The 20,806-nt window shown below is 41.9% G+C and overlaps 1 protein-coding gene across 2 annotated transcripts in view; it reads right to left on the bottom strand.

The window, feature by feature from the left end:
* slc8a2b (solute carrier family 8 member 2b) overlaps positions 1–20,806 on the bottom strand; it is a 162,625-nt gene that overhangs the window by 35,315 nt on the left and 106,504 nt on the right. For both annotated transcript variants that reach the window (XM_056373471.1, XM_056373472.1), the window contains 4 exons: positions 8,889–9,393; positions 4,141–4,278; positions 3,800–4,027; positions 1,501–1,884 (listed from right to left, as the gene is read on the bottom strand). In XM_056373471.1, coding sequence (XP_056229446.1) covers positions 1,501–1,884; positions 3,800–4,027; positions 4,141–4,278; positions 8,889–9,272 — 1,134 coding nt within the window. In that variant the 5' untranslated portion in view covers positions 9,273–9,393. The remainder of the gene's footprint in view (positions 1–1,500; positions 1,885–3,799; positions 4,028–4,140; positions 4,279–8,888; positions 9,394–20,806) is intronic.

Below are 20,806 nucleotides of genomic sequence, written 5' to 3'. Positions count from 1 at the left end.
ATTTCAATTAATTTTCTTTCAAGACTTCTAAATGACACGTCGTGTGTAGATTTCACGGGGAAGGAGACGGTGTCAGTGTGTGTGGGCAATTGTGTGTGAATGTGCGGTCGGTGTGTGAACGAGAGAGTGAGTTTCATAGTGAGTAAATGTCAAAGTGTCACAGCTTTAATTCAGTGAAAGTGAAGCCACAGCCTGTCCCTGCTCTCACAGTCACTCTGAACAGCACAGTGCAGGGGTTACTGGAAATTAACAATGAAGAGTGAATTTACCTAAAAGTCAGTTCATCAAGAAGAAGTTCAAGAAAGATGGTGCTTATTGCAACATCTAACTAACTCAGTAATATATGTGTCTACATTGCAAGAAAAGTCTGATTTTTTTTTTTGTGTGTAATATTCACTGGTTGAAAGAACGGGGTGATTTGCCTGTTCTTACTACTACAACCTCTCTGACCCTCGTCATTGTTTTTCCATCGTTGTCTGTCAAACCTCGCACATGTTCATTTCTCTTTTCTCCTAAACTCATCTCAGTTCTCCCCCTTCTGCTTTCAGAGCAACTCATCATTTTATAGCGGCTACTAACAGGTGTAAATGGCTGTATATGTGGATCATGATAATTACAGAATTATCACAGGACGCAATCTGCAGTGATAACAGTGTCTACATCCTATTTCCTCCACCCTCCCTGAGATGCTCTGCAGCAACCAGTGGTGTGAACCTTTGGCAAAAAGAGTGGGAGTATTATAGTTAGTAAAGAATGACAGGCACCGTATTTACCAGTCATCTCAAACACACCAAGACAGAAGGAAATGTTGAATCTGGCTCAACTTTTGCCGCAACTCTACACAATGTCATTCAGCAAGTTGCTGTCTTGGCCAATCACAAACAAGCATGTGCACATTGCTGCTAGAATGCTTTGTAACATGAACGTGTGTTTTCCTGCTGTTTTTCAGAGACAAAAAGATAAAAATAACGTCTGCTGTGAGTTATAAAATCCTTTCTCAGAGTATTATAAACCATTGCGCCGTGTCTTCAAACTCATGAATCTGTTGCTCAAACCGTCCGTCCTGGATTACATTTGGTGAGTGACACAACACACCCAGGACTGTTTGAGACATAACAGTTTACTGTCATTTCTGCTTTTTGCAAATCCTTCCTACAATTATACAGTTGCTCTAATTGTTTGTATGACTGTTTACAGACCAAAACAAAATTTGGGTTTCATTTACACTTTTCTACAGATGAGGATTTGAACCTTTTCACCTGACTTGTCTGGAAACTTGTCTTTGTCTGGCTGCATCTGCTGTGTTAGTCTATGTTAAATCAGGGACCATAATCATAACATATCTATATAAATAGAATTATAAAATAAAAATCTAAGAAACTATTTTAGTTTACTAGTATACTAAGTATTTTAAATCATGTTTGGGAAATATTTTCCACAACATTTCTCTCTATACTTAATTTTAACCTCCATTTCTCTCTCTCCCTCTCGGCCTCTCACCTCTTTGCGGCTCTCGTCCAGCTCCTTGCTGCTCTCCACATTGACCATCATGCTGTTGGAGTTGGGCAGGTTTCCCCCAGCTCCCGTTGCCATGGCTCCTGCTGCCGCACCAACGTTATTGGCTGCAGCGCCTCCCTGAGCTCCCCCGCAGTTTTCGGCAGGGACCACGGCGCCCCCTCGTGGCGGGAATTTGCCGTCTATGATCATCTCCATGCCGCCCTTATTGGGTGTCAAGTCTCCCTCAGTCTCCACGACGATGCCGTGGCGCTTGTCGGCACGGTAACGCTTGCCCATGTACTTGTAGAAGAGCAGACGACGGTCGGCGATCCAAGCCAGTATGACACACACTGGGAAGTAGAGCAGGGTCACCACGGCCTCCCACACCTGAAACACGCACGCACGCACGCACGCACGCACACACACACACACACACACACACACACACACACACACACATTTCTCCTAATTACCGTTGTTTGCATGCTGTCAGGTGTTGGATTAAAGATCATCATTAAAATGATTTCCTCCCTTTAGATGCACAGTGGCTGAAACTGGGTGCACCGTGGACACATAGAGACGGTGACGCATTATCAGGAGAACCAACATTAAGTGTCGCAGTGGCAAGTGCAAGTCTCTGCACTCTACAGGAGGGATGAACACCATTCTGCCAAAAGATGTTCCCTCGGGTGGTGTTTTGAGGATGTTGGTGGAGAGTGCTGTCTGACACATACGTAGGTGTTCAACAGGGTGGAGATCAGGGGCCGGTTTCACAAAGATAGACTTTGACTGTGACTTACAGTAGATAGAACAAAGAGTTCGACTTCAGATAGACTGAGTCTAAACTCATCTGTTGCACAGAGCAGTTTAGTTCTTGACCATCTTAAGCTGGTCTGTGGTACAGGAACAATCCATCCTCTCAGCTCTGTTTACTCCAGCAGAAAGTGTTTGTCTTTGGGAAGAATTCAATTCAGGAGGTTTTACTTGGGAAATTCAGCCAGGAGTGAAACAACTAAAATAAATGAATAATAAAAACAAAGAAAAATCTAATTTGTAAAACATTAGCTGCAGTCTCTAAAAACTCCCTTCTGTTGTTGGGTGCTGCTGGTCAGTGCAGGTGTCATTGATTGTTACCATGGTAACATTGGTGTTACGTCTGAGTTAGGCTGGGGGCAAGGTGTCTAATGATTTTGGCTTAAAATGAGTCAGTTTGTATTTTTGTGAAATGGTCTGAGTAACATTAGATTAATCTATGAGCAACATTAAGACCGGACCAACACTGCAGACCAGTCTGAAACGTCTTTGTGAAACTGGCCCCAGGTGACTGTGAAGGCCACAGCATAGGATAGGGTTTAGGATGGGGACATTGTCATTCAGTTTCTCCAATCATTTTTCAGGATTATTCCATTAATTAGTCGCCCGTCTCTGGCTGTAATTGTGGTGCAATGTGGCACACACTGAAAGGATGGAGTGTCATGCACATATACAGTATATTCTGTAGTAGTCACTTCAGCTCAACTCCTGTAAATACAGCAGACAGTTTAATGAGCTGGAGGAGACAGGAAGACTCCTCTGAGGAGAAAGCTGTTACTGTCCAGGAGGAGAGCTGCAGGACACAAATACGCCAAACCAAATACAAAAAACTCTTCATATCCAGCAGCACAGATTCAAGGCAGTGCCATATCAGTGTCACATCAGTGCATGGCAGCACATTGTAGCTGTAGCTGCACTTTGTAGTGCATTGCAAAAATCATTTTCATTAGTACAGTCTGCTCCCAATATTAAGCTCAGGTAGGTTCTGCCTCACAGATGCACATCTCAAAACCTGAACCAGTAAAACTGATAAGCAACTGATAAAATCAGTTGCATTTAGTCAGTAATATTTGGGTGCATTTACATGTGTACAATATCACTATTACTGTTAGAAAAGCAGTAGCAGAAGCAAAACTGAGAGCCCCACGTTGTTTTTCAGCAATCTTTGCTTGGCAGTTTATCCTTTACGAAAGGAAGGAGACATAACATTGACCAACATGTCTCCCTCTCACTGTTATCCCAACCTTCATTCAATATTTTCCATTTCTGATGTGACAAATGGACATGGCTTCATCGAATCAAAAACAAATCAAATGTCATTATAGTGTTGTACCACCCGGGCTGCATGACCTCACTTCTATCACGCCACACACCTTTCTGAAAGAGGGTTTATTTGGGACCAAATTAGCAAACAAATGGACAAAAGTGGTGAACAGTACCACTCATTCTATCTTTCCTCTGTTCCTGTAAACCACTGAGTGTGTCTCACCTCCACCACGCCCGGCGACATGACGGACAGGATGAGGTAGAGCCAGATGTAGGCGAAGATGCTCCAGAAGGCGGTGATAAAGAACACCCTGAGGTGTTTGATCTTGCGGGTCTCGTCGTTGGGGATCACCCACACGCAGATCCCGATGATCACGAACATGTTGAAGGCAGCGCTGCCAACGATGGTTCCTGGTCCCAACTCGCCGGCCTCAAAGTTGTGACCACACACCTGGAGGGATACAGTGTGTGTAAGGTTTGTGTTCGTGGGCTGGGGGATGAATCCACACATACCCCCCTGTGATAGATGTTTTTATGTGTGTGTGTGTGTGGGTGTGTGTGTACCTCTATAACAGACAGCAGTATCTCCGGGGCGCTGGAGCCCAGAGCCATGAGCGTCAGATTGGACACAGTTTCATTCCAGATTCGAACCGTCGCCACTGATGTTTCCCCGTTAGGCATTGTGATGGTCACCTCCTTCTCCTGTTGGCCCAGACACACACAACACAGACACACACAGTCACAGACATGGTGTTGGTGTTACTGTACTTGTGATCACATTCTACAGCTGCACATATAACATATAACTGTACATTAATGCCCTGGAAAAACTCTCCAACCAAACTTTAGATTTCCTTGCACACCTGCACAGGTGTGTCCAGTCTTCAGCTGCTTAGACCTGTGCTCGGGCAGGGAGGCATGCCAGGTGTAATTTGTCCCACTCAAACAGGAGCAACAAAGCAAAGCAAACAACAAATGTATGTATATGTGGCCTTTAAAAGAAACCCTTAAGATTTAAATCTAAAACATTGTCCGTATTAGTCTTGTTAGTTATTAGAACATTTTTTATAATAAGATGAAAGATTAAATTATACCCTACACATGAGTATGTGTCATACTTGGTTGTAATAGCATTACTGAGCTGCTATATTTCAGTTTTTCAATTTTCAATTTATCTAAAGCCTTTTTATTTACTGTTGTGTCGTCAGAGTCTGCAGCAGCAGCAGCAGCAGCAGCAGCAGCAGCAGCAGCTCTTTGTCTGGAACAAACAAAGAGCTGGGTAATCAGCATGAGCAGCAACAGGCACCAAAGAATTCACCTAATGCAGCAGATAAACTCCAACTTCAACAGGAAACCACATCCCCACCCCACAGTCTAACTGACAGGTGAGCCACTGCACAAACTACACAGCCGAGTGTTGAACGAGAGAGATAACAATGGAAACTGTGTTTGAATTTTAATGTGGTTTCTAATGCTGAAGCACAGCATGAATTAATTAAGAATGTGTCTTTGGAGTTTGGTTGAGAGGTGAGGGATTCAGTATCTTCCCCAAGTGCACTGTGACGAGGAGCCGCAGGGGGATCAAACCTGTGGCTTTCTCATTACAAACAGTCTCTCTCTAAGCAGCCGCCTGCTCGCCATGTTTAACCACAGAGACAGATTTATCCCTCTGTCAGTGCTGGATTCATCACCATATGTAGTTCATTCACTGATACACTGTACTACTGTACGTCCCCGCTAGACTCATAAATCCTCATAATACCAGACCCCACACAGACACACACACACACACACACACACACACACACACACACACACACACACACACACACGGATACTTGAAGTGCACAAAAGAACATGAAGAATAAAATATTTGCACATACAGTGCAATACTAACAAACAAGCATACAGACTGAGACTGGAACACATGCACACGCACGCACGCACACACACTCACACTCACACTCACACACACACACACACACACACACACACACACACACACACACACACACACACACATAAAGGACGAACCATGCCAAAATAGCTGTTGTGGCTGCCACAGTGATGGATTGTGGGACACAATCAGACATTCATTTACATTGACCTTGAAAAGGATGGATGAACACCCTCCTTCCTCCATTAACCCTTTCATTTCTCTTAACCCCAGACTCCCACCCCCCCAACCGCCCCCGCCCTCCCATCTCCTTTACCTCCGCTCTCTTTCTCTATTCATGCCCTCACTACCTTTTCATTATGACACATATTTTCCTTTCCTTCACATTCCTTTCAAATACGTGTTGAACAGAACTGTAAGAAGTGATTTGAATCAGAAAAGTCATTTGTGATTTATTTAAATGAGGCAAGTTCGTCTTTGCAGCAGGGTGCCAAGGGAGAAAAAAAAAAAGACACAGGGTCGTCCGGGAAAAAAGTAGAACCAGGCTTAACTTTTACTGCAATGTGACATCATCCGGCGAGAAGCTGCGGGGGCCCGTCAGATATATGCAACTGCAACAGTTTATTCTGTCACATGAAAACATATTTCTGCTGTTTACTCTGCACTGGGACCAAATATATAAGATTGATAACTCCTGTCTCACAGTGTTGAGCTGCTTTATACAGTACTTAGGACTTTTTACTCCACTGCATTTATTTTACAACTGAAGTTACTAATTCATTTGCGAACTCATAATAATTCAAAGTTAATAAAACAAAATACAACGTTATTTTTGTTTTTGGAATGATACAAAATATAATATATTAAGATAATATTAGGTGTATTGATTCACATAGTACCCAGCAGTGTATAAAGTTATTAAAATGAGCTCCATCTTTACCAGCTGCAACATTAAAGTGATGGACACATGATCCAGCAATAATAATAATAATCCAATGATATCATAGACAGTATTTGGAAATGGCCATTCTGCAAGTATATTTTAAAGCAAATACTTTTAATACTTTTAGGTTTATGATAATAAGTGAGTGTGTTTTTCATTGTCCTTCCTCTTCTCTTTCCTCCCTCCAGCTGACCATCACGTCTCCTTGTCCTCCTCCCCCACACTGAGCATCAGCCTCCATCCAAACCTCCCAGGACCCTTCCTCTCTTTTTCTACAGCGCTTATGACGGCACAACCTCAGCACCTGAACCAGTACAGGCCGTCTGGTACAACACACACACACACACACACACACACACACACACACACACACACACACACACACACACACACACACACACACACACACACACACACACACACACACACAAACACACACTTCCACTAAGTCCACCACAGTATACACTAAGAGGGATAGACTCCACCTCAGTGATTCTTGCTGTGTTCACTTAGACACACTTCATGACTATTGTCCTCCTGGGTAAAAGACACTGTGTGTGTCTCTGTCAGTGAAAACAGCTGAGGGTCATTTACACTATTACAGAGGGGGATAAATGGATGGAGAGGGAAATGTGTGTGAGCCCATGAAGGACACTCATCAGGCCGAGCTTGCAGTAAAGAGATGGTGATATGATGACGCAGACACATTCACTGGCAGCTTCACTCCATCAATGGTCAACAAACACACTCACTGACCTTGAACATATCAGGCCTTAATGAATCATTTAGGTCTAAATCCCAGACCAGAATACACCTACACTGCCTCATAATGGGTTAACATGAAGTACAGCTATTTTTAGCTGTCTTATTGCACAGTCAGCACAGTTTCTGCAAACAATATGAAACTGAACAAAATCCATGGGAGGTAGAGATTTTAGAGCAGTGGTTGCAGGGGCGGGCTGCAGAGGTCCTGCATGTGGGCCGACAAATCATTTGCAAAACACTGAAATTTTATTCGAAGGATGTAATTATAAATATATATAATTAACTTATTGGCTCTGGCTGTTTTGTTTTATATATATTTAAAACAAAATGATTTAAAAAAATAAAAAATGTTAAAAAAACTTTCATTGTTTTAATTTTTTTTTCTCATATTAAGGCCCATAGCAAAAACTGGACTATCAAAGAGCGTGAAGAAGACAGATGGTGAATCGGCAAGTGAGCTCAGCTTTCAGTTCACTCATGAGTGCTCCATCGTTCTCATTAAAATAAAAAGTTCTCTGAGATGCTTTGAAAAAGAAGAGCTCTAGACACTTTATTTGGCCTCTGTATTGTTTTGGGGCTGGATGCAATTTTCAGATTTTGTGAAGTGGCCCATGAGTTGGAAAAGGTTGGAAACAAGGAGGATATGATGTGTTTGAAATCTGTGTCAATGCAACAACTCATTAGTGACAAAAACAAGAAAACGAAAAGATTCCTGACTTAAAAATTAAACAAATGAAGTTAGTTCTGAGTCACAGTGAAATTCTTTCAGTAACCATTGTGTTGATGGCTGGTGCCTCCAAAGACTGTAAGACAAACTCTCCTTTCTAATGTTGGATTTCTACATTGAATGTTTTGAAATCAGACCCTTGCCTCTTTATCTACAGGCTTCATGGGTGCTGCGCTTCACTTACTTCTGACAGCAATGCATGTTTCCCTTGAAGAGGACATGCTCAGACAACTATAGAGATTCGTTGTATTCAATTAGCTTTTCAAATCTGGGAAAAATTTATATTAAATAAGTGAAAACACAATTCCCATCTGGTATGTTCATCAGGTTTAAAGAGCAACGTGTCAAACATGAACTGGTTCAAGCTTCTCAGCTGTAACGATTCACTGCTTTAAAGATGGTTTTTCTTCTTGGTATTTTTGCCTTCATTAGACATTTGACAGCGAGGAGGCAGACAGGAATCAACAGGAGCAAGACGGGGGTTTGACATGCAACAACAGTGTCCGGCAGGAGCTGAACAATGTGGCCGCTGTGTAACCAAGGAGACTTCAAGACTTTAAGCTTTAGGCATTTTTTACAATTTAAAGTTTTATGGACTAAACAATTCACTGAAAAATGATCGCAGGCTAAATGGATACTTAAAAAAAAGCAACTGTAAATTGTTGTCCAATCTGGAAACTATCCCATCATGCTTTGAGTGAAGGCAGGATACACCCACAGTCAGTTTGCCTCCTAGAAAATGAATCATGATACAGCATGTCATTAAAAAAAAAAAAAATCATAATATCAAATTGATCGTGATCTAAAGTGAAAGAAGTAAGAATTATTTTCCATTATGTTCTATTCAGTTCAGAAAAAGGTCAAGTGGCAGACATCTGCACATACGCATAAGTCGCTCACATGAAGCAGTTAATGGCATGTTCCCACTGTTCCCTCCTTGACTCCACCACCAGTCTATTCCTCCATTCACCCGTCCTCACCTGTGACGTGATGACCTCTATAGACGCCATGAAGCGATCTGCGATGATGGACACTCCCAGGAACATGTACATGAGTGACACGAAGTAGACCACAGCTCTGGCCACCTGGTCGCCGAGGCCGGGCTGGTTGGGCTGCCAGACGGGCAGCAGGATGCCGGGCCTGCACACTGTCGCCTCCTCACACTTGCCTTTGATGCCGGGCTTGGTGCTGTTACCGTAAGACACGGAGGGCAGGAAGGACGAGGGGAATATGGAGGGTGAGACCGCTCTTAGGTCGGGGTCGCCGCTGGGCTCAATACGCTGGGACTCTGGCTGACAGGGAGGCAGCAGGAGGAGGAGGGGGAGGAGAAGGAGGATGGAGGTGGGTGAGGCGAAGGGAGACATGACAGCGCGTAGTTCCCACGAGAAGTGGGAGAGAAGGGTGGAGGCAGAGGACGGTGGGTTTAGGCTGAGGAGGTGGGAGGGGGAGGCGTCGGTAGAGCTGAGGGTGGTGCGACTAGCTCACCTACAGGGAGAGAGAGAGAGAAGGAAAAAGGAGGAAGTTAGTTTGTGACACACTGAAAAAACCTTCAAATTCCAAACACAGAACTCACAACAGACCAGACAGTCTGTTGATCTGAAAACAGCTTCTTCCTCAGAGAGTTTGTTCGTTTGACAAAAACACATCATGTTTCAATGTAAGCAACAACAAAAAAAAAACTGCAGCTGTTTTGACTCCTTTTCATCAACACTGTGAGACAGGAGCAGAGAGGACAGAAACAGAAAGATCTGGAGTTTTAAAATAGGCTGTCACAAAAGTACACACTCTCACAATCACAGGCATACAAGCAGTCAGTGTGTACATGTCCAGTTAGCAAACAGCTCCAGCTAACATCTGTTCAGCTGGATATTGGCTGGCAAGTACATGTAGCAGGTGGCGCTGAGTAGAAATATGGCAGTTGCATCAATTAGTGAGATGCAGGGTTGTAGGCGGAGCGCAGGTTGCAAGGTTGGTTCAGGCCGGTGGAGTGGGGCAGGTGCACACCTCATTTTATATGCAGGTGTGCAGGGGAGTGCATGTAGTCGGTAGGAAAGTAGATTGACGTACCAAACTGTTTTTGTTTGGTTTTAGGGGTTTCTTTTGAGTTTTTTTTTGTCTAGTCCACCGTGGCAAGTTACCTGGTAGCAGGCATAAAGATGTGGGTATTGTCCGGGCAGGCTTTAAGTGTGACAAGGGTGTTCCTTGAATATAACAACAATGTGCGTAAATTGTGTGAAAGCGTTAACTCATTTGAGTGCGCACTGTTTCTTGATTGTTATGTGTACGAAGCTTCCATAGAGGACGGTGATAATCTCAGTGATTTTCTCTAGGAATTCATAGAATTTAGTAAATTAAAGTATGTCGTCTGCCTGGACTGCTGACATCACATCAGTATTTATAAAATGGTTGGGTAAGATCTTAGTTTCAGATAAAGAATAATAACATAAGGTGGAACTCAGATCACTTACAGACCTTCAAGAACATCCAACTCTTTTTTTACTTTTCAATGTGGAATCCCTCTCGAGAAGCAGAGTGTGTTTACCAGAAAGAGTCCAGGCTCAGTTCTATTCTCTAGTCTTCACTGCTCATATGACAGCGGCCCTTGAACATCAAGCAAGAACTGAAATGGGTGTATTTAAACATCCAATACTAAAAGAAATAAAAGAATTCTGGGAAACAGAAGTAGGTGAAAAGAAAAATGAAAAAACGTTTTTACAAAAGAGGTGGTGAAAAAGTGAAGGAAGGAAGAAGAGATAGAAAGACAGACAGAGCCGGAGGTCACATGAAAGAGATGAGGAGGAGGAAGGAAGGACAGAAGAGAAGAGATGGAAAGACTGAGAGGGTAGATAAAGGTGTGCAGAGTACACTGCAGCATTATTACACTTTCCAACCTGTCTCCAACAAACAACATTTCTATACAACTAAACTGCAACAACAAGCATGTTCTGCTGGTTGGATTATGTTCACAGACAAAGTATTTTTTTGAATGGAGGAAGCGCTACATTTAGGATTCGCCAGGAGATGCTTGGCGTGGATGGATGGCATATACAAGGACACAGCTGTCACACCAGAGACCAGGGTTCAGATCAGAGAACAGAGAACAGGGAGAGGCAGAAGACGGCAGTCACAGACAGGTGAGAGGAAAGGGAAAGAAAGAAAGACAAATATAGAAGAAGAGACAGGTGGAGAGATAATGATGGGAGGAATATGGCAGAGAGTTGAAAGATAGAAGAAGAGAGTGAAAGAAGGGACAGAGAGAGGAAGAAGAGATGAGTTACCATGGTGACCTCTGGTAAAAGAGGCTGTTTGATTATATTTTCAGTCACGTAAACCCGGAACTATTCACCAAATGTCACTCTCTGTCTGGTTATTGCCAGGTTTTGACAGCCTTCGTTGCTCCCTGTCTTGTGTATCTCTACAACTCTGTGAGTGTGTGTGAGCTTGTTCTTATATCCTGGTGGGGACTTTAACCTGAGTGCACACTGACCCATGGAGGTGTCACCATGGGGACAAAAACTGACACTTTTGAGGGTTAAGACTTGGTTTTAGTGATGGGCTAGACTCGGGTTCAGGGTTAGGTGTTGTTAGGAGTGTGATGGTTAAGGTTAAGGTTTGGGTAAAGGGCCGTTGAATGCATTATATCAGCAAGTGTCCCCACAGGTATAGTGCAGCAGGTCTGCGTGTGTACACCAACTGGTGAGATTTATACCTCAGTGTGAAACCAAAGCATGGACAGATGGACCCAACCCTGTTTCCTACAGTATGTGCATTGGCCCTTAATCTTCTACCTCTCTCTTCCTTCCTCTTGTTTCATCTCTCTCTCCATCTGTCCATTTGTGAGGAGGAGAGCACCTGCTAACGCCTTCTGTTGTAACACACACCTCAGATAATCTCAGTTTAGCACCTTCTCTCTTTTAACTTCTATTCTCTCTATCTCTGCACCACCGTTCTCTGTCATCATATTTAAAATTGTGTTCATGAGATGAACGACAGTAAAAAGATTTGTAAAGGACTTCTTCATTAAGGTGTTATTCCTTTCGGTATTTAATGCGTATGATATTGTCCTCAAAAAAGAGAGACTAATTTGATTTTAAGCTTCTTTTTTTTAAGTTATCTTTTGGAAATTTTATATTTATAAATGATGTCACACACTTGAATAATTTGTGGTGAAAGACTGAAGAAAAAAATGAATGTTTCAATGATCATTTTGGTTCATGCAAACTATAAATCCATAATAAAACATAGCTTTACAATGTCCATAAGACATAGTTACAAAACAAAACTCTTTGAATGGAGTGACACACCAGCAAAAGAACAATCCCAGTTTACTGACAAACCACCAGCTGTAATGAACTGGTGGCTTCCTGCTGCTGTACAATGATAACACTTCCAGTTCAAACAACAAACCAAGGTCAGCCTCTTCAAATGTTGGATGTCTCCTCTGACAAACCTGACCACTCATCTGGAGACAACAAAGTATTTTGACACGACAAACATCACACACGGGAGTTAGATGTTTACATTCTGTGTGGTTTTGATTTGGATTTGTGTAACTACACAACGTGTTTATTCTCTGTGTTTGCTTCTCTGTATCTCCTGTGGCCTGAACCCAAAAGCACAGTAAAGGCTGCTGAACGCTTCTGCCAACAAACACAACAGGAATGAAACGAGAGTCGTGTTGTCAGGATGAAATGTGCTCCACATCCAGAAAGGTCTGTTTGTTCTCAAAAACCATCAGACAAGTAGCTCCAGGCTGCTGATCTCCTATTGGTCCGTCTCATATTAGACTTTAATTATCAGCTAGGATGCTCAAGTCAAACGGACAGAGGCTGATGTGAATTGGCTCCAATAATAGTCTGCACACACAGTATATTCAATCACATAAACACACACAACACAACACAGCAAAGTTCACAGTGTCATCACACACACACAAACACACACTTTTTCTTCTTCTCATTTTGAGACCAGTGTTCATTGATGGAGGGCTGAAGGAAATGTCCTCCACCAAAGCCCAGGAGGGGCCCATGCAGAGGTTGTGTCAAGTATGACAATTTACTTGCTGACTTATATGTATTTACACATAAACATGTAAATATTAACATATAAATATGTGCTGAAAACACATCTGAACTTGTCATCTGAAACCCCCACCCCTCAATGTTGAAAATGGTGCAGTCTCTCTCTGTCTCTCCCAACAGTCTGTCCAGCTATACGATTAATCTGTTTGCAGTATTTCCATGCTTTAACCAGAGCTGCTGAAGCAGCAAGACAGGGTCAGGAAGGGACGACATCTAACGAAGAGAGGGATGAATATGAAGAGGAGGCCAACATGCTGCTGTGGCAGAGCCAGCTAGGGCAGAAGCAACAGGTGAGACTGACAGCAAACAGAGACACAGAGCTGTACACATATTGTTCAGTCATTTATTTGTCTTATTTTGTAAGTACTTTGTCCTTGTTTTTCATCACTTTCACTTTTCACTCACTCTGCATCCTCTTGTTGTTTTTCATCTCTTTGGCATCAATGAGTGTCTTTTTATAGACAGACTTTCCAACAAGACATGCTAACAGTCGACTCATACAGAGTCAGAGGAAGAGGTTGATGATAGGACTCAATCAGATTTGAGGAGGGGTCTGTGCCACCCCTGGCCAACCCTCTGGCCAATGGTCTTGTGAGGTTGTGAGGCTCTTTGGTCCAAACTCAAACAGCCAGCTCAGCACACACTTCGTCTCATTTATCTAAACTCTTACTGCTCTGCATCTGTAAAAGGAAAGCTTTATAACACTGACTAACTCTCTTTTGTACATCTGTTCTCAGTTAAGAGTTAACATGGTTAAAAAAAATTCCCTTCTTCTTTTTTTTTTCTTTTTTCTTTTTCTTTTTGAGGTTAAACTCAAACCCCATCACTTAAATCAGAATCATAATAATGCAGAGAACATTTTGGCTAATGGAAGAGAAATCGTGGCCGTTTCACCTGTAACAGTGAAGTGAGTTCAGGCGACAGAGGGAGAGTACGGAGATCCTCCATCGAGTCTGCAGTAAAATGCTGAAATACATATAAAATTAATTTACCATAAGAGTGTTGAGTGTGACTGATGATGATAGGGTGTTTTGTCAGTAAACTGATGTCATTAATGACATGAAGGTTTTATATTAATTCCATTTGTCCCCTCTGACTGTCTGTTTTAGCTGCCTGCTTCCTTCAGCCGAGCCGGGACCACCTCCAATTTGAAAGTGATAGAGTGAAGATGAGCTAAAATGAGAGTGAGGACTCCACTGTGATTCTCATATTCACCAGCAGGAGTGGATTACTTCTAACTTCTTTTGATGTATTCCCTTTTAAAAGGTGCAATTTGAGAGAAGTTATTCATTTACCTGACATGACGATAGAGGAACACGAATGAGAAACATCATTGAAAAAAAGGAAGGACACAGGTGTGACCTCTCCATTTTATGAATCTGTAGAAGTAGAGATGTGAAATCATGCTGCCGCTGTTGACATGCGTTTCCTTGTCTCTGTGTTTCCAGCAGGTGATTTGCACAAATAGCAGTAAGACAAATAACTGAGAAATGTTGATGTTGATAACACGGAAGAGTGATGGATGAAGGTAGAGTTTAAAGAGAACTGGAAGAAGAGACTGGAAGGAGAATGATAGAGAAAGAAGGCAAGAAAGAGAGAGGAGGAAACCAAATGGGGGAAATGGCAGAAAAAGGGAGCACAAGGCAAAGAGGAGTAGAAGAAAGATGAGGGAATGGAGAGATTTGAAGGAGAAAGGGGGGCAGGAATGAAGTTGGGGATGGAAGGTGCAGAAGGAGTGATACAAGGGTGTGGTAGAAGAAGGAGTGCAGGGTTAGAAGGAGTGATAGATGGTTAGAAGGAAGAAAAGAGAGATGAAAGAAGGGGGAGAAAGGTGGAAGAGCAGTATGAGAAGTAAAAGGGGGGAGGGTAACTGAAGAAGGGAAGATGAAGGGTTGATTACAGAGACGTAAAAGATGATAAAAATTGAGTGATGGAGACAGATGGAGGGATTGAATGAGAAAAGGAGGGGGCAATTGGAGTGATGGAAAGAAGGTAAGATGAGAGGAGGGCAAGAAGAAGTGATAGAGACAAAGAAGGAGTCATGAAATGAGTAACAGGAAATGATCAAAGTGAAGGAAGGTACGAGATGAAGGATAAAACAAGGGATAGAAAAGGCCGCAGGAATGATGGAGGTTTGGAGGAATAAAAGGAGGGATGAAAGCTGGAGGAAAAAAGGAGGGACACGGAAACGATGTGGACCCAAGTCATAAATATGTTTATAGTCGCCATTTGGAGTACAGGCGCAGTATGTTGCCATGACAACCAGGGGAGAGGTTTGGTGGGGTAATTAATCACCACAGGGGACGTTGAGGTGGGAGAGAGAGACAGAAAGAAAGAGAGAGGGAGGCCGAGAAATAGATGGTAAAAAGAGAGAGCGATAGAGAGCCTTCATTCATCTACAGGGGAAGACCAAGCACACACACACACACACGCACACACACACACACACACACAACTACCACCACAGCACACAATGTTTATTTTCTGAAACAGATCCAGTTCCCTTCATGAATAGGAATTAATTATACATGATAAGAATATATGCCACCAGAATGTTGGAGTTTCCCCATTGGCTGTTGCTATATCAAAATGATTTGGCATGAACAATTTCTATTACATATTATCAGGGGGCGTTTACAGGAAGTGCTGCCAACTCAGGAACTTTGTAACTTGTGACTGTGACGTTCTGGAACCATTCAGTGACTTCTTCTCAAACCAGACTGGGTCAAACCTAAAGTATATGGCTGCACTGCGTACGGTCATTGTGGACAATTGAGGACGTAGTTGAAAGCTGTAAACAACTGACATCATTGCGTCCTATTTGCATTGCGCCCGGTGTCAGCTGGTTTCAGGTTTACGTGTAAGTATGAAATAGTGACTGAAACGCAGCGTTCGGCTGACCAGTGGTAGAACAATGATCACTCAACTCTATCACTCAGTCAGTCACCGACATTCGCATTATAGGGCTGTTGTGATCCAGCCAAGAAGACTTTTTAGACAAACCTTATACTTTCCATAGAAGAGAGTCGTCAATATTACCCTGCGAGCACAAGGCTTTTCCTGGACAGGTACACCTCTTTATGCGGCTCATTCAATTGACCATGAGGCAGCTGACATTGATGTGAATGAGCATCTAACTTTGTTGTTCTGAGTGATCATTTTACATGCAAATATAGTGGAAATATAGTTGTTGTGTTTGGTGATTTTGTCAGACAGTGTTGTGGCTATAAAATCAGGATTTTAGCAGCAGAGCAGCAGCTTGTAAATGACTTGAAAGTGACTGTTGGCTATCATGTAGTCTTAATGGGCTGTGTTTCAGTGACTGTTTTATACTTGTTCCATTTTCTGACGACAGAAAGAGAAAAACATGTAAATGAGAACAGCTTCATTGGGAATTTGTCTGTATCAAAATACTGTGTGTGTGAGCACAGAGAGGAGGAGAGAAGCAAACAGATAAAGGGCTGGAACTGGTTGACACTGGGCTGAATGCAAATACGATGGTGTCCAGCCATATACAAGGTTTTGACCTTGTTTATGATACACACATAACTGCACACACCATCACACTCACGTACATGCTCCTCTTCTTCTACTGTTTCATTCCTTATCTGTCGATGCTTGTATATCTGGTCTCTCCCATCATGCATGTTACAGTAAGTGCCTTCATTAGCCTCTGGCTGTAATCCTCCACTCATCTAACAGACTTTTAAACAGAGCATTAAACAATGATGGCTGATGCTGATAGGTCTATTCCTATTCATTTCTTTTTGTGGTGGCCGGAAAGAAAGGTAAATTTAAACCTATTACTGTAACGTGTGTGTGTGTGCTCTGTGCACACACAGTTTTCTCTTCATGGCATAGCTAAACAAATTGCATGCACACACACACACACACACACACACACACACACACACACACACACACACACACACACACACACACACACACACACACACACACACACACACACACACACACACACACACACAGAGGCTAGCTGGTGTAGCTGGCATTCAGAATGACATGCTGACCTGACAGGGGCTGAATGTCACAGTGTTCACCCATGCTGCACTGAGCATCAACACAAGGCGCAGAAAAGAAAGAGAAGAGGCTGGACCTCAATCAGTGTTACAGCTGTTGATAAAAAATAAAATGTTGAGAGAACTGAAATTTTCAAGGCAACAAGCTTCAAGAAAATTTCAGTAGGGAAATTTTAACTTAATTTCTGAAGTTTAAGGTTTATCTAACTTTTTTAAAATGTATATATTTATCTATTTTTTTTTTTTGAATTTTACATAATGTTAACTTTCTATAAGTTAAAGTGTTATGTATGTTCCCCTGACCTCCCCTGTTGTAATCAACCTTGAATGTCTGGACATTGGTGATATCATTTTAATGATTTAATGATGATTTTAACTACTTTTCACTCCTAATACTTTTTCTTCTTTTGAGTCTCTGCGTTTTCTTTTTAACTGTCCAGCATCCGGTACTGTGTGTTTTGATTTATAGGCTGCCGAAGGCTAAGACTGGTTTCATTCAAGAACTTTCTGTGCTTCTCTAGTTTATTATGGCCAAATATGAGGAGTTCTTATCCCTGGCAATTTTAATATACACGTTTCACTGCTGATTTTATTGACCTCTTTGAGTCTTTTAGTCTTGAACAGTCCTTGAACCTCGTGCTGTCCTGTGGTGTCTGTCCAATAAATGTTGAATTGCTAGATTTGATTGTCTCTGATAACAAAACTGTGATTTTCCATACTTGCTCCCGCCTCCCGCTCATAAGCCCCCTATCTGTACCCCCTCTTGGTCTTTTAATTCCATGTCAGCTCGCAGTTTCTTAGCTGCCTCCACCTATAATACCCGTAATCAGAAGGGCCTCTCTGTCAAGGATCTGCCAGATAATTTTAATAGAAGATGTCAGAGCATCCTTGTTGACATCCTTGGGATGAAATGTGCAAATCGTAATGCCTCCCCTGATTTCAAGAGGCTCCAAACTCCAGATATTTCTTGAATCCTAAAAGCCTGATGTTGGCTCATCAGCGTGCAGTTAAAGAAGCAAAGCATTCTTACTTTTCCAGTTTGATTGCTAGTAATTGCCACCACCCCTGGTTTTATTTCAGGCAATCAGCTCAGTGGTTAATCCACCACTGAGATATGCGAGTAATCTCTCCACCATTTCTTCTATATAAAAACATGGCATTAGGCTCCAGATCAAACCTGTGACCAGAAATCTCCTCATCTGGACTGAGCCCTCTGCCAGTATATCTCACTTCAAAGCAGAACTCAATGCTAGAATTAGAGGAGGTAACTTCCACCTAAATTCCTGCACCTGTCAACTAAACATTATCCCCACTATATTTCTGAAAGAGGTGTTTCAGACTGTGGGAACACAAATCCTCTCTATTATCGACTCTTCTTTGTTTACTGGCTCTGTTCATTGCAATTTTAAAAATGCAGTTGTTCGACCTCTCATGAAGAAGCCTACACTTGACCCTCTTGTTTTTTTTCAGACCAACTTCAAACTTATCTTTTAAATCTAAATTTAGAAAAAGAGTGTTGCCTTTCAATTAATTTCTCACATGAACAACAGCAATAATTATGAGCAATATCAGAATTCAGTGCTTTTTAAGATTACAAAGGATCTACTGCTCCCAGCTGATTCTGGTTTCTGCTCAATATTAATTCTGTTAGATCTGAGCTCAGGTTATCACTGTTACATTTAATAAGGTCAGCATATCATCAGCCACTTAGACTTCATACTATGATTTCGTTTTCAGGTATCCAATCCATAACTATTAGAATAAAATTGTTACTTATATTTGTGTACTTGACAAGTGGACCAGTACATGTATATATACCGTATATCATGCATAAACATGTTTTTTTGTGACTCAGAACATATACGGTGCACAGTTAAGCAGAGATTGACTGTATATTCTATCCTCTCTACATTAATAAATCAGTAGATGTGAACTGAACCTACCTTCTCATGCAGCTGCCTCTTTTTATTGTAAGAGTTTTATTGGCAACATACCAACAGCAACATCTATCAGTCAGGCTTTTTACAGGATTTTGTGCTGACATAATACAGTGTCCTACAAGGGACATGTGACAAACACAAACAAAACCCCCAAAACAAAATATTTCTATCTCTGATCCCCATTTGGTATGAAGCAATGAGCATGTTGCAGCTGCAGCCAGCAGCAAGTTAGCATTGTTCATTCAAATCCATTTAGTGCAATCAGTCGACCTGTGAACTGCTTGGTCTGGTACTGGGGCATGTCAGTATTTAATGAAACAAGCAGGAGTCAGAATAAGATTGATGTGTTTTTTGTGTCTACTGATTAGTAGCATTAATACTTGACTTGCTACAATGACATTTAGACAATGAACCATTAATTCATCTTAAAGAATCAACACAGGAGAGGTTTGACTACCCCTCTGCATCTTACACATCAAGCTCCAGTCATTAGACTCCATATTAACAGATTTAAAGACAAACTGGACTTGATATTAAATTTTACCATTGAATAACATGTTAAACATGACCAGAATACCATCACAAATCCACTTCACAAATGCACACATTAATGAGTTCTGCCATCCTGAATCCCACACACTTTGTCTCTCTATTATTTAATGGCTGCTCAGTCATGGTCATCCCTCTCTCCCTCCCTCCCTCCCTCCATTCTCCGCTGAGCAAATCACACAGCAAATGATAAATCGATGTTTAATATCAGTAAGTAATTTTTGCTGAAACCGACTGGGCAGCTAAGACCGTGTATAGATGCCAAACGGGGGCTTAGGGCTAAATCTATTGTTACAGTCAGTCTACCGAGCTGCTCTCATTTCCCGGCTTCTCTGGAACTGCAGGGAAAAGGAGGAGCGCTTCCGATACACTGAGCTTCGCCTCCATTACAGCAAATAAACTACTTTTGTTACATGTATCATTAGGAGGCAAAAGGAATAACTAAAGATAGGAAACTCTGATCTGAGAGAGAAGTCATCGGTTACTGCTAAAGATCTGAACAGCATATAAACAACAGAATCCCCAACCAACAGAAATGAAACAATACTCTTTCTGCAACACAGCAATAAAAGCCCTGTTAAGAAATAAAGGCTTCCTACCCATTGAAACGCTAGAAAAAATTAATTACAGGAAGTGGTGAGTTTGTAACTTTAACACAACAAACGGGAGTGACTGAAAACAAGGCTTTGTACTAAAATACCACTATGACCAATGCCACATATCAAACAGAGGGAGTTAGAAATATAGAGCTGCCTCTAATAAAAGTCTGTTACGTTCTGGAGTTGAAGTAAATAAAGGCTAAACTGTTGTAGATCCCAGATGGAGGCTGTGCTCTGTGTTAGAGACAAAATAAGAAAGGTATTCTGTCGCTTCTCTCTTTCTCTCTCTCTTATTGTATAATATGCTCAATAGGATCATTTTGTTTATCATTTTAAACTCTAATGTTTAAAATGACAACCAATGAGACCTTTTTTAGCTTCAAGATGACATGCACACAGAGTCTTGTTTCACCTCTCAAATAAAGTCAGGCTTTGTCTCCAGTGAAATGTAAATATTAAATATTTAAATCATTTGTTTTAGGATTCTGTTCCATTTAAAAAATGACTGTGAATGGTTTGGTGGATGAACAGAGTTAAATGCTCCACTGTCACTGGTTCACCCATCCTGAGAATGTGTACATGTGTGCCAAAAAGCACAGCTTTACTTTACTGATCCCTGAGGGGGTAATTATCTCTTTATGTGTGCCATCTTCCATGGGGAGGTCAGAGGTCAACTTCAGAACAGGCTC

The sequence above is a fragment of the Seriola aureovittata genome, chromosome 4, assembly GCF_021018895.1.
Source record: "Seriola aureovittata isolate HTS-2021-v1 ecotype China chromosome 4, ASM2101889v1, whole genome shotgun sequence".
Taxonomy (NCBI): Eukaryota; Metazoa; Chordata; class Actinopteri; order Carangiformes; family Carangidae; genus Seriola; species Seriola aureovittata.
This window is presented reverse-complemented; position numbering and strand designations above follow the sequence as displayed.